The sequence below is a fragment of the Carlito syrichta genome, unplaced genomic scaffold, assembly GCF_000164805.1.
Source record: "Carlito syrichta isolate Samal-C Ts95f unplaced genomic scaffold, Tarsius_syrichta-2.0.1 Scaffold313176, whole genome shotgun sequence".
NCBI lineage: Eukaryota > Metazoa > Chordata > Mammalia > Primates > Tarsiidae > Carlito > Carlito syrichta.
Window position 1 is genome coordinate 185287 of NW_007257272.1, and position 13776 is coordinate 199062.

The 13776-nt window shown below is 50.2% G+C and overlaps 1 protein-coding gene across 1 annotated transcript in view; it reads right to left on the minus strand.

The window, feature by feature from the left end:
* PDE9A (phosphodiesterase 9A) overlaps window positions 1-13776 on the minus strand; it is a 78764-nt gene continuing 64988 nt past the window's right edge. The window contains exons 10-18 of the mRNA XM_008070177.2: window positions 13286-13390; window positions 12826-12908; window positions 11239-11395; window positions 8572-8685; window positions 5313-5417; window positions 4430-4558; window positions 3086-3181; window positions 1448-1529; window positions 1-218 (exon numbers count right to left, since the gene is read on the minus strand). Of these exons, the coding sequence (XP_008068368.2) occupies window positions 205-218; window positions 1448-1529; window positions 3086-3181; window positions 4430-4558; window positions 5313-5417; window positions 8572-8685; window positions 11239-11395; window positions 12826-12908; window positions 13286-13390 (885 nt within the window). The 3' untranslated portion in view covers window positions 1-204. The remainder of the gene's footprint in view (window positions 219-1447; window positions 1530-3085; window positions 3182-4429; window positions 4559-5312; window positions 5418-8571; window positions 8686-11238; window positions 11396-12825; window positions 12909-13285; window positions 13391-13776) is intronic.

Genomic DNA, 13776 nt, shown 5'->3' on the forward strand with positions numbered 1-13776 from the left:
TATATTATTTAAAAGACAGTTTAAAAATAAAAATTCTGTACAGCATCATGAATTCCTTTTTTTTGTTATCAGTGGACAAAACAGTTCTTAGAAAATGTGGTCTTGTGGTATCCGGTGTCCAGAGATCTTGTTCCTGAATGGGGGATTCCCCACAGCACAGCCATCCTTTCTGGACAGGACTCATGTGTTGTGGCCTCTGCTTTCTCAGACACAGTCTGCTGAAGAAGGAAAATGACCACTGGTTTGCTTTTGTCGGGGTTGAAGATGTGCTGGCAGCAAGCATCACAAATGTCACAGGCTCACACACACACCATTTTGAAAGACAGAAGCCATCAGACACATTGTTGAGCACATTTAGGTCAAATAAAACAATACTGGCCCCTCCTCTGAGCCATTGAACAATGTGATCTAACTTAAAAAATCAAATGCCAATGTTTAACAAGCACTGTGTAGGGACCGGCATTTGGCTAAAACAGCAATAAAAATGGCAGTGTTACTTCTGGTTTAGATTAGGGCTATGAGTTCAGAGAGGGTGAGACACTAGTGTGTGTCTCTCAGCTTGTAATTAGTAATGCTTGGATTCAAAACAAGATGTGTGGGATGCTGAAGCCGGCCATGGCTCCTCTTACAAACCATAACCAGTGTCTCATGCTCTGAGCCTTGAATGCTCGATAAAATACGAGACTCTCAAATTATCTGTTAGGCACGTGTGTGGCATGACCTTATTATGAAGTGGTCAAATGGGCTGTTTCTGCATTCCACGTGGACTAAATGAATGACTAGTATGGACAAGGGCAGAGGAAAATGCTTGAAATCATATAAGCAAATATTTCATTTTGGAAAACCTTTAACTACTTCAATCGCATTTTTAAAAAGGTGGAAGCCAGGTATGGTGGCTCATGCCTGGAATCCTAGCACTTTGGGAGGCCGAGGTGGGAGGATTGCTTGAGCCCAGGAGTTTGAGACCAGCCTGGACAACACAGTAAGACCCCGTCTCTACAAAAAACAAACAAACAAAATCCCAATTAGCTACTTGGGATTCTGAAGTGGAAGGATCGCCTGAGCCCAGGAGGTAGAGGCTGCCATGAGCCGTGATCGCCATTGATCATGCCACTGCACTCTAGCCTGGGTGACAGAGTGAGACCCTGACTAAAAAAAATAGAATAGAATACAATAAAAAATAAAAAAACTTTCTCTTAGAAGTAGCACAAACGCTAATTATTAATGTTTTTCTATTCATGAAAGTATGTTCCCCTTCCTTCAGAGCCCAAGTCTCATTATTAGATGCAAGGAATACACGTTTCGCTTACTTAAGCACATTCCCAAATTAAGAATTCCTCCCGCCCTCCCTCCTTCCGTCCACCCTCCCACAGACTTCTCAGCACCCTCCTCCCGTTTTAGCCTGAGTTACTGCAGGCGTGGAGAAACCAATTCAACATAGTGTTACCTTCACTATTTTTTACTTCTATGCTTTTCTCTCTGGATTTCTCGGTGTCCCCAGATGTCAAGCCTTCGGTCTTCTTCTGCAACTAGGACAGAATGTGGAGAAGGCCCAGTCAGGGTCCAGGAGGTGCCAGTGGAGCGACTGCGTCCCTTTAAGCGGCTTCTGCTGTCTGAGTTCGCTACGATGTGAAAGACTGCCGTCTGCAACCCCGAGCCTAAACACACTTGATGCCAGGTTTTCAGAGGCAGTTCTGCATCCTCTAGACTTTCCTGACACCTGAGGCCTCACCTCGGGGCCTTGTCTGGGGCTTGGGAGTGAGGTCACAACCTGGGCAGTGAGATCGCCTGACTGCAGCTCCCCCAGCCACAGGACTGCTGGTGGTGTGGAGCCACAGCTCAGGCTCCCTTATACCTCTTTTGTGTGTCTGGGGGCAGGAAGATGTCTTGGAGGGCCCTGGAGTCCCCCATCGGGCAGCAGGACTCAGGACTTGGAGACACAAGTACCCCACAGCAATGGTTCACTGGTGGCCCAGGAGAGGCAGAAGCCTCTTCAGCTCTCCTGTTGGGGGTCTGGACCAGGGGACGCTTGCTATGCCCATTTCTGTCTGTTCTGCTCCTAGCCTTCTGGAATTTCGGAGTGTTCTCTGTGTTCTTGTAAAAACAAAATCCAACTAGAGAAATCAGGACTGCTGGTCTGGGTTTTCAACCAACTCGTGAGTGATTGTTGAGCACCTACAGTATGCCTGGCATTTGCCCAAGGTAGGTGTATGCACAACATGCAGGGTATTATTAGTTGAAGGGGATGAAACCTATACAAGGACATGTCTGGCAAACAGCTCAGGGCTCAGTGGGGTGTCCTAGGCCAAAGGGGATTCAGGAGTGGTCATGCAGAAAAGCGGGGTAGGACTACGCAGTAACTAGGAGAGCCTGACCAAAGCAGCCTTGAAGCGTGTTTAAGTGGCATAGAGAGGGCATTTCAGGCTCCCTCTTTTACCGAGGGCAGAATAGGTCAAAGCCTGCGTAAGTAGCTTCGTTGGGACACTGGAGAGAGGAGGACGGGAGGGTGGATGGGGAGAGATGGCACACTGTGGGCAGCTGGACTTCAGGCCAGGAGGCGCTGAGCCTGTGACCTTGATCCTTTCCTGTAAATCAGAATTAACCCAACCTAGAGTCAGACCCAGGCTCCTTAACCCCTGAGAGGTGGCAAGCTGACTCTGTGTGTTCTGGGCTGGGGAGCAGCCATGTGGGTGGTCCCTTTGCCCCTGTGCCAAGGGTGCCATCCCTTTCCACCCCATGCCCTCCTCTGAACAAGTTGGCCCAGGGGCCAGGAGGGGGGGGACCTGCATGGAGCAGGGGCCAGGTGTGATTCTTGTGAGGGTGTGGCCAGTAAGCCCCCCAAAAGAGCGCAGAGCCCTGGTGCACTTTCCTAGGCACCTGCAGTTTGGTTTCACCCCATGTACAGACTCCCTAATTTTATTGAGTCCCGCTTTCTGGCAGGATGGGCATGTGCTCCTGTCTATAGGGCCACCTTCCATGTGCCCGGTTTGGTGTGTTCAGGATTCTGGAGTCAGGAGTGTGAAAGAGAGCTGGCCTGCTCCACCCATTCGCCACGAGGAAGGCTAACTCTAACACATCATGTTACCTCTTTCATGGCATCATCTGTCCGCTTCAGCTCCTCGTAACGGTCTCTAGATTCCCATAGGGGCTGCAGCATGCTTTCCTCAACCACAGGGAAGAGCTGCAGGGAACAAATGGACTTGTTCAAATGGCCTTTCGTTCTTTTTGTTTGTTTGTTTGTTTGTTGGAGTCAGGGTCTCACTCTGATGCCCAGGCTGGAGTGCAGTGGAATGATCACGGCTCACCACAGCCTCAACCTCCTGGGCTCAGATGATCCTTCCACCACAGCCTCCAGAGTAGCTGGGACTACAGACCTGTGCCACCATACTCAACTAATATTTTTTGAAAAGATTTTTGTAGAGATGAAATCTCGCTATGTTGCCCAAGCTGGTCTTGAATTCCTGGGTTTAAGCAATCCTCCTGCCTCGGCCTCCCAAAGTGCTGGGATTACAGACCACCTTGCCTGGCCAGCCCTTTGTTCTTAAGGCAGCAGAAAACAAGTGAGAAAAACGGGCATCAGGTCTCCTGTGTGGAAGCCACTGGGTCATTCCTGCTGCCTGGACACCCTCATGCCAGCACTTCTCTGCCCCTTCCATATTCCTGCTCTGCTTTGTGCCCCCAGTGCCTCCTCCTGCGGCCCTATGAAAAGTCTACTCCTCCCTACTCCCATGTCTCCCATCCCTGTGAGATAGGGCTGGGGACAGGCTGGGAGGTCCTTCCCAAGATGTGGGCAGAGGACCTGACAACAGCCGCCTGGCTGGGAGTCCTGGGAGTGGGAAGGGCATGGGGCAGTTCCAAGGATCTGCAGCACATGGAGCTGCAAGAGGGAAAAGCAGGAGACCTGGCAGCCTCGGCCCCAGTCACTGCTTGGTGGGGCAGATGGGGAGGCGACAGCTGAGTCTGCTTTAGACATGCTGAGGGGACCTGAGCTGGGAGCCTCAGCAGGTGGCCACCTGCAGCTCTGGCCAGTAAGGACTCAGGGGTAGGGTAGGGTGAAGACTGGGACGCCGACCCAGCTGGTTCCTCCAGGGGTAAGGATGCGGTCTGATGGCTGGGGATGGGGAGGGAGGGACCAGAGAGTCAAAGAAAGAGTTGGTGCTGCCTACTGGATTCTGAAGGTCAGCAGTGCTGGATGAAGCCCAGGAGGGGGCTCTGAGGGCCCAGCAAGGTGTGGCAGAGAGCTCAGCTCACAGGGAGAGGAATGATGCTGGGGTCAAGGGCAGGCGGCAGGGAGCAGGCTCTGGATGGGGCAGGAGCCACAGTCACCATGACAGCCAGGTGAAGAGGCTTCTCAGGGCTTGCATGTGACTGCGTGTGTGAGCATGTGCATATTCTCACTGTTACACCATCAGCGTGAGGGGACACCCACCTTGGTCACTGTTTCGAACATTGGGATCAGGACAAACTTGATGAACCCGATTTGGGCTGTAGCTTTGGTCACTTTGTCTCGGTCCATGAATGGGGCCACCGGAAGGCCTTCCGACTTCTCGCGGTCACTCTGCAGGGAATGCGGTAGACAGCGACATTAAAGACAGAAATGCCCCCGGAATCTGGATCACTGTTCTTAGAGAAAGAACAAAACAAGCTCATTAACCAACAGCCAAACAAACTGTGCCTCAAATGTGTATCCATAAGAACAAGGAAGAGCTTGCAGTATCTTAAGTGCTAAAAAGAGCCTTTGCTGGGTATGCAGGTGGGAGCTGTGAGGACCAGGTATAGGGAGAGGCCGTGATTCATTCAGCATATCACAGGACATCGCAGCAGCTGAGGCAGGCTGCAGAGCCCCTCTTGTGTCCTAGGGCTGGTGAAGCCCTTGCATTTAAAAGCTTCCTGTGCTTTGCATGTTTTTTATTTTTGGCTGTCTTGGTTTTTCATGTCCCCGATCTTCCTTTCTCCAACCCCTCCTTGTAAGCTGACCTGCTGGGTGTCACCCACTCCTGGGTGCAATTCTTGCTTCTTGACTTCTAGGCAATTTGCTTGACAAGTCCTCCCATAATAGTTGCTCAATTAGTGGTGAGAGGCGGCAGTTTTACAACATTAGCTTGTCTGGGCTTTCACTGTCTTTCAGGTCTCAAATGACAACCTATTTTGTTCCTGATGAACGCTCGCCATGAAGGTTTCCTGGAGCCTGGTGAAGCCACCAGCCACCAAGTGAACATGTTGGTCCACCCTGGCATGCTCTCCCAAACACCACCCTTGTTAAGTGGGCTAGTAAGAGCAACCGGGGCTTGATTGCTTTGCTAGACTCTTACCTGCATAAAATATTCTTCTAATAAACAGTCCACCCAAGGTTCTGCAACTTCCATCGGACGGACCTCATTGGAAATATCACAGCATTTTATCAAAATCATCTTCAGCTGAAAGCAGAGATTTTGGAATTTAGGTGATGGAAGATATAACATAGCCTGCTGTTGCTCTCTGGGTCTGGACTTGCCATTACAGGTAGGAGGAGATGGAGGCTGAGGGGTAGCTGGGCTTTGTTCCCTCGAGGGTGGATGTGCCCCCTTCCTTCAATGCAGTGTGAACCTTCAAGGTCCTGTCCCGGTCTCCTTCTCCAGCTTTCCTGGCCACCCCAGGCCAGATGACGTCCCTCACAGGACTGCCCCATGCCCAGCCCCAACCTGTTTGCAGTTATCCCCCAGATGGGGACATTTTTCATTTTCCCAGGAGACCAGGCACTCCCTCTGAACCTGGCAAGGTTTGGCACATAATGGCGCTTTAGAAAGAGACAGGGCAGGCCAAAGGGTTTAGCCAAAGCATCTCCACTGGACTTTCAAGACACACGCTGTGGAGGGCTGGCATCCTGTGACCTTGCCTTGTGCCAGGCACAAATGACTATCACCTGGAATGGCCAGCTTTGAGGATCAAAGTATTGGCTCCCTTTCAGGGTCTGAGGCTGATTAGACATGAAAGTCTAGCTGTGACACTTGGCCCCGAGCCTGGGGCCCTTCCTCTGCCGGTTTAGGGAATGTGACTTGGTGAAGGACAGCTCGGTTCAGATCCACGTCAGCACAAGGTGAGACAGATTTTGCTTTCCAAGCTCAATGTAACCTCAAAGGGACTTGGCTGCCCATTGTACCCCCTGCCCTTCCTTATTGGTCCCAGAGAGTCTCCTCTGTGATGAGTCTGGCTCCAGACTGGAGGCAATTACAAGCCTCCACCTGGCAGACCTTGGGGGGAACTGCAACCTCCCACCCCCAGACAGACCTAGCACAGGGCTAGGGAGGTGCGGTCCCTGGGGGGTCAAGGCTGCAGGTCCTGCAGGCCATACACGCCTCACACACATCCCATGCTCAGCCCTGCCCTCCACTCGAAGACCTCCTTGCTGGGGCCCCACTTAAACCCAGAAAGATCCCCCTCCCAGTTGTTCCCTCACTTCTGCCCCCAGTTCCCTGGGTCCATAAAGAGACAGATGCCTCAATCTGTACTGCTTGTTGTCTGACCTGGCCTAGTGCTGGTCTGTTGGGATAAAATTGAACCCTGGGCACCATGCCTCAGTTTGCTTCTGGCCTGTGCAGCTGCAGCAGGTGAGTAAGGCTTGAGATGGACTTGCAGCTGGGCTTGTTGTCCTGATGGACATCCTCACACCTGGCACCTGACTCTTGGTCTCCTGTGTCCCCACCCCTTCTCTGGCCTCTCCCCACACCTCAGAGGGGTCATACCTCTAGACTTATTTGTGTCCATTCCTCTTGCCCTCCCTCACGTCATGAAGGACAGTGTGGTGCCTCCTACATGCCTTCGGTGTTTGGTGAGCAAGAAGCTTGCTTTACAGGAACTGACTAGATGCATCACTTCCTAGTTCCCTCTCAGGGAAGGGACTACAGGAGGCCTTGGCCTGGGGACACACTCTCCCACCATCCAGTTATGGACAACAAGAGATCCTTCCTTTCTTTTTTTTTTTAGATTCAAAATATAGTTTATTCAAAAGTAAATCAGAGAAAGAGAAGAGAGAGAGAAGATTCACCTCTCCAAGGTGGGGGAGGAGTCCAAAGCCAGGAAGCACGGCCACACCGGAGTCTAGCAAGGCAATGGTGAGATCCTTCCTTTCATGCAGACTTTGGGAATGAACTGCCCTTCAACTCCACAGACCAAGTACAGTAAGTCCCCCACATAAGAACCTTCAAGTTGCAGACTTCCAAAGATGCAAATGTGTGTTTGCATGTCCAATCACATAGGTTAGTTCACATGTCTGGTGTACATTGACACGTGAGTGCACCCTAAACAAAGTGGCTCTGCTATTGTGTACTTTACTGTACAAGACTGTATAAAGTACAGTAGTACAATATTTTTATTTCAAGCCCAGGATATCTGGAAGCAAGCGTAAAAGCAGTGGTGATGTAGCTGGTATGTATAGACAACTGTGTTAATTGGGTACCTAGTCTAACTTTGTTGGACTTAATGAACAAATTGGGCTTATGAACATGCTCTTGGAATGGAACTCATTCATATGTAGGGGACTTAAACCATAATCCCTAAAGCCTTGTCCTCCTGGCACTGGACGGTTAGAACTGAAGTCTGATCTACAAGGAGCTTCCTGTTAATCAACCACGCTGGAGGTGTAGTGATGTTTATTAATTTTAAACAAGACAATTCATTTTAAAAGTGAGAATGCCAGAAGCATTCTAAATGCTTAGATGAGACTCCACATAATTCACTTTCTCTTTGAAGGCTGGGAGGGGGAGTTTTCACACATTTCTCTCTCTTTTTTTTTTGAGTTGGAATCTCACTCTGTCGCCCAGGCTGAAGTGCTCTCATGGCCACCCCAGCGTCAACCTGCTGGACTCCGGCGATCCTTCCACTTCAGCCTTCCAAGTAGCTGGAAATCCATGTGCACACTACCATGCCCAGCTAATTTTTGATTTATTGTAGAGACAAGGTCTTGCCAAGTGGCCCAGCCTGGTCTCGAACCCGTGGGCTCAGGCAATCCTCTCGTCTCAGCCTCCCAAAGTGCTGGGATTACAGGCTGAGCCACCAAGCCCGGCTGCATTTTTCTCTTTATGAAGAGCAGACACTGGGCAAACCTGGCACACACTCCTCACTGGTGAAGCGCCGCCCCTTCTCTGGTCACCCTGCTTACAGAGGGGCTCCCAGCTGTGCTGCAGGCCAGGTGGAGGGGTGCTGAGTCATAGAGCATAGGCGTCCAGCTGGGTAGGAGTTGACCTCCTAGAGGTGGGTTCTCAGTATGCCGTGCTGGGGCTATACCCTTCTGGAGAGTCAACTTTATTCCCAGGAAACCAGAGCATGACACATCGCCTTCATTCATTTATCTCCTTTAAATTCAAAAGAGAAGGAGGAAACGGAGTGTGCTGCCATCTAACCATGTGAGAGGCTCCTTCAGGATGGGAGGCCTTGCCCAGGGGATTTTCTAGTGAGTTGTAACTTTGTAAACCAGATTTATAGACACTTTGTTCCAAGGCAAGGCTAAAAACTTTGGCTTCTTGGTTTCCAGTGTGAGCTGGATGGTGTGACCCACTTAGCCAGACCCACTAGGGGCAGTACAGGTCTACTCACCAGGGTCATGTGCTCCTCGTTGCTGTAGTCAAAACTCTCCATTTTTTCTTTGAAAGAATCCATAATTTCTGCATGCCTTGCCATGTCAGTGGCCAAGATTAGTGTGATAATTCCCTGAATAGTGAAAGAACAAAGTGTTAACACAAGGCATAATCCCAACAATTATTCAATAGGCACCTACTGTGTACTCAGTCCTCTGGACACATATTTTCATTTAGTTCTCATGATGACTCTATGCACACATCCATTGTCCATGAATCCATCCATCAATGCATCCATCTACCCATCCATCCGTCCATCCATCCATCCATCCATCTACTTGAACATGCACTCACTTATCCATCCATTCATCCATCCATCCACTTAATATGCATTCACTTATCCATCCATCCATCCATCCATCCATCTGTCCATCTGTTCGTCCACCCATGAATCCATCTATCTATACATACATGCATCCATCCTTCCACCTATCCACTTGTTCATGCATCTATGCATGCATCCATCATCCATTTACTTGTCCATGCATGCATGCATCCATCCATCCACCCATCCAACCATCCATCCATCCACTTGTCCATGTATCCACAATCCACACATCCATGCATCCACCCATCCATCTATCCATCCATTCATCCATTCCACATTTACAGAAGACATCTCTGTGCCAGGTATGGTGTTCTCCTTTACTAAGAAAATAAAACCACAAGCATAAAATACAAAACCTAAATCAATCCATGTTAGTGATCTAAAATCTATTTTTTTGGGAGGCCATCACTTTCATTTTGAGCTATTTTTCTGTAAAGATTTAATTGTGTTATTAGTGAATGCTTTCTTCAGTTATCCCTCAAATCTTCAATGACATTTAAAAAAATTTTAAGCTTTAAACTAATTTTACCCCCAGAAGAAAGTCTGATTTTAAAGTCAGTTAAGCATTTGAAACAGGATAACTCTTATGTGGCTGGTATGAGAACGATCCCATCTATAGGGTGGTGGATTCTCTGGTCAGGTGCCCACTTCTCTTTTGGGATGCTGCTCTGACACGCCCCACCGGGGTGGGCCCTATGCTAAGGGGATGTTCACTTGCTTTGATTCCCCAGGTCCTATTTCTATTTCTGGAGGAGCTCCCCACTATGCACCCATTGGGCGGCATTCTCTCTTCATGGCTTCTCTTGACCTACTGCTGAGGAAGACTTGCTACAGCTTATCACAACATACAGCACATGCTTGTCAGGGAACCATAAACATGGGAGGGTAGCCAGAAGGCTATAAATAAAGGGGAGATAATTGTACCAGGAATCAGTGATTCAGTGGTGACTGTAATAAGCACCCCATTTCGCTTTGAACTTCCTAGAAGCATAGACAAATCGGGAAACAATGGTTTATGAGGCTGGTGCTCTCTGATAAAGGCAAGCTTCTTGGCTCTGCAGGAGAGAGATGAGCGATTTCCCAGAGCTGGATTCCAGAGAGGTTTTATCCATTGCATCATGAAGAAAGGCCATTTACACAGAGTGAGTGAGGTTTGCATCTGTGAAATAGCTGAAGATGGCTCCTCAGAGAGATTGGAGACGGTGCCCTGTGTCAGTATCCTGGGGCTACCATGCAAAGTACTACAGACTGGGCAGCTTAAAGCAAAAGAAATTCCTTTTCCACAGTTCTGGAGGCCAGAGTCTAGCATCAAGTTGTGGGTAGAACCATGATCCCTCAAAAGACTCCAGGGGGATCCTTCCTTGTCCCTCCCAGCTCCTGGTGGCTCAAGGCGTCCCTTGGCTTGTGACCATGTTGCTCCAATATCCAATCACTCCATCTTCACATGGTCTTCTCCTCTGTGTCTGTGTCTTCTCCCCTTCTGTCTCTTACAAGGACACTTATTGGATTAGGGCCCAATCCATGCTGATCTTATCTGGAGATCTTAAGTACAGATTCAAAGACCCTTTTTCCAAATAAAATCGTATCCATAGAAGGTGGACATATCTTTTTTTGGGGGGGGCTACAATTCCAAATCAACCCACTATACTTCTTTCAGAGGTTGTTCTGAGACCTTCCCTCCCCTGCAAAAATGTCAGAGGGTGGAGGACCAAGTTATGGTTCAATGGGGACCTCCTCTGTGTAGAGGGGTGTTATTTTTGTGAGCTGGGCAGGTGACTGCTGGGCTGATTAATGTTCCTCTCGTGCAAGTACCCTCCCACTCTCCTCCCATCATGCCTGAGAGGCAGAAAGGTCCCTTATCTGAAGGGGGAGTAGCTGCCAGGCCATGGGGAGCAGGTGACAGCAGCTGGGGTTATGGGGCAGTGGTCAGCTCTACTAGGTTGGATGTAGCAGATGTGTCTCCCTAGGACCTGTTCTCCTTTTGAGTGAGTTATCTAGCCTCTCTAAGCCTTTGTCTTCTGGGCTGAAAAATAGATAAATGACTTCTCTCAAAGGAAGCTGATGAAGGTTGAATTACACAGTGGCTGGAAAGTACAGGTCAGTGAATACCTGTGTGCATGGCATGAGCACTCTGTTCTTGGGGCTCCATCTGGGCCCTGGAAGAGGTGAGGAAAGAGGGCAGGTTCCTCAGAGTCTCCGGTGGGAGCTTCGGGCACCTCCAGCTACGGGAGAGTAGAGTCTACTCTGTCTCCCATCACGAACCTTCCCCATCCCTTGGAGGGCCCTTGCCCTGCACACCTGTCGGATCTGCTTGAAGCCATCTGGAGGCACGTTGGAGAAGATGTTGCACTCGGGCTGAGTGAGGATCTGGAAGGCCACGGCGCAGTGGTGGTTCTCCAGTGGCGAGATGTCGTTGTAACGAACTGCCAGTTCCGTGCGGGCATTGATCTGGTACCTGGGAGGTGAGGGGAGAGCAGGGGAGGCTCAGGTGCCTGTACTGGGCATCTGCTCAGCAGAGAGCAACACCCGGGGGCATAGGAGGCCTTGGCAGAGGCTAGGAGAAAGCACTGGGGGAGTGGGGGTTGGGGAAGCTAACTGTGGCCTGCCCATATCAGGAGTTCACTACTGCCAACTCTACCAACTCTCTGCTACCCTGCACAACTGGACATCCCACATTGTATAGTCCTACTAGATAGACACTACAGAGGAGCCCAGAACTTCCCTGAGTCAATGCCCTGAAGGCATCATGGCCTCTTGCAAAGATTGTCAAGTTTCAATACGTGCCAAAGGCAGACATTTGGAGGCAGCGCCAGGCTGTCTTTTTGTGTCAGATGCTCTGTGGTCAAGGTCTTTCTGCGGGTCTGTCATCCCTGGGGTTGTGAGTGTGAAACTAGCAGAAAGGGAACAGATGAATATGCATGGTGATTGCCTCCTTGGGGGAGGCCACACCTCAGAATCTGCTTGGCTCTGGCACACGGGGGCAAAGCTCTCAGGAACATCTGATGTCATTGCAAAAATACACTCAAATTCAATACAGTAAGTTCCCTACATACAAACCTTCAAGTTGTGAACTTTCAAAGATGCAAACATGTGTTCACATGCCCAATCATGTCAGTTAGTTCATATGTCGGGTGTACATTGACATGTGCATGCAACCTTTGCAAGAGGTTGTGCTTTTCCGTACTTTACTGTACAGGACTGTATGAAGCACAGTAGTACAGTATCTTTATTTCAAGCCTGGTTGTCCAGAAGCAAGTGTAAAAGCAGCAGTGATGTAGCAGATACTGTATAGCTGATTGTGTTAGCTGGGTACCTAGACTCACTTTGTTGGACTTTTGAACAAATTAGACTTACAAACACGTGCTCAGAACAGAACTTGTTCATATGTAGGGGACTTAGAAAGAACTGATGCATCACTGTGAATGCAAACCAGTGCATGTGGCCTGGACTTCATTAGGCACGTGGGAGGAAGTCTGTGCCTACAGGGGCAGGAGTGAGTGACGCCCCTTCAGAGCTTGACCTGGCGGCCCCATGATGGACCCCCCTCACCTCCTGTTCCTCTGCAGCTCCTTCTCACTTTAACTGGCCCCTGCCCTCTGCCTTGGCCTTAAGGAAGGCTGGGAGGCTGCCCAGGAAGGAGCCAGCTCCCGAGAAGTGCATGTAGAGTCGATGCCCCTGTGCCTGGTGGGTGTCGCCCTCTGCCTGGGGTAGAGGAGATGCTGACATTGCCAGGACCTCTCTTCTCCCATAACCAGGACTCAGCTGGTATGTGCTGAACCTGGAGCCAGGATGGAACAGGAATGTGGCAGTCCCCCAAAGGTTTGATATCCCTGAAGGCTCCTGCTCAGGGAAGCCCAGGGCCCCAGAAAAAAATCCTGTGCATACGTGTTGTTGTATCCGGGATGATCCAGATCGTGGCAGATGGCCGCTGTCATCAGGACCAAGATATCCATTTGGGAAAACTTCTCCTGGATTGGAACACAGAGTTTAGGTTTTCGCCCTCTTCACTCTGAGGGTGGGATGGGGTTGAAACAGGGTGAGTGATGCAGGTGGGATGAAGCCCTCTTTAGCCATCAGGAACCCCTTGGGCTGGTGGGAGAGGGCCTGTGCTTTGGGGTGGGGGGAGCAGGTGGGGATACATTTGCTCCTGTAATTCTAGGAACAGACTCCTAGAATTATACCACTGGAGTGACTGACAGCCACAGGAGGGGGTGTTACCCCAGGAGGAGTGGAGCAGCTGGGGACCTCATGTCTGTCACTCTCTAGGTGTGACTGGGCAGCCACTCCCTGGAAAGAATCCCCCACTCCCAAAGTCAAGGTCTAGATGATGGTAGGCAGGACACACCTGGAGACTGCAGAGCCAGACCATGCTGTACATCATCTGGGTCACACAGAAGCAGTGCCGGAAGTTATGGAAAGGGTTGTTTCTGTAGTTGTCATGCACACACAGCTGCAGGAGAAGCAGAGAGTCTGAGCTGCCCTGTGTCCCGGACCCACCCACCTTTCCTCCAAAACTGGCTAGAAGGGTGCTAGCTGGTTCTAGTGTTCTCTGCCAAACTCTTGTCCACCAGAGTCCCACAGTGGTCCTGTGTTTAGCACAGGTGTGGACCAGGTGGACTAGTGGGCACAGAAACATCCAACGGCCATAGCAAGGTACCTGGGGCAGGTGTGGGGACAGTGCTCCCACCAGGTTTTCACCCAGGGGTCATGGACTGAGGTGTCTCGGAGGTATCTGATAAGCCATACTGGGGTTTAAAATGGGGGGGGCAGGAGAGATTTCATGAGGAGTGTCTAGGACCCCAAGCACCAGGCTCTGTGAAGAGAGGCCACGTTTCC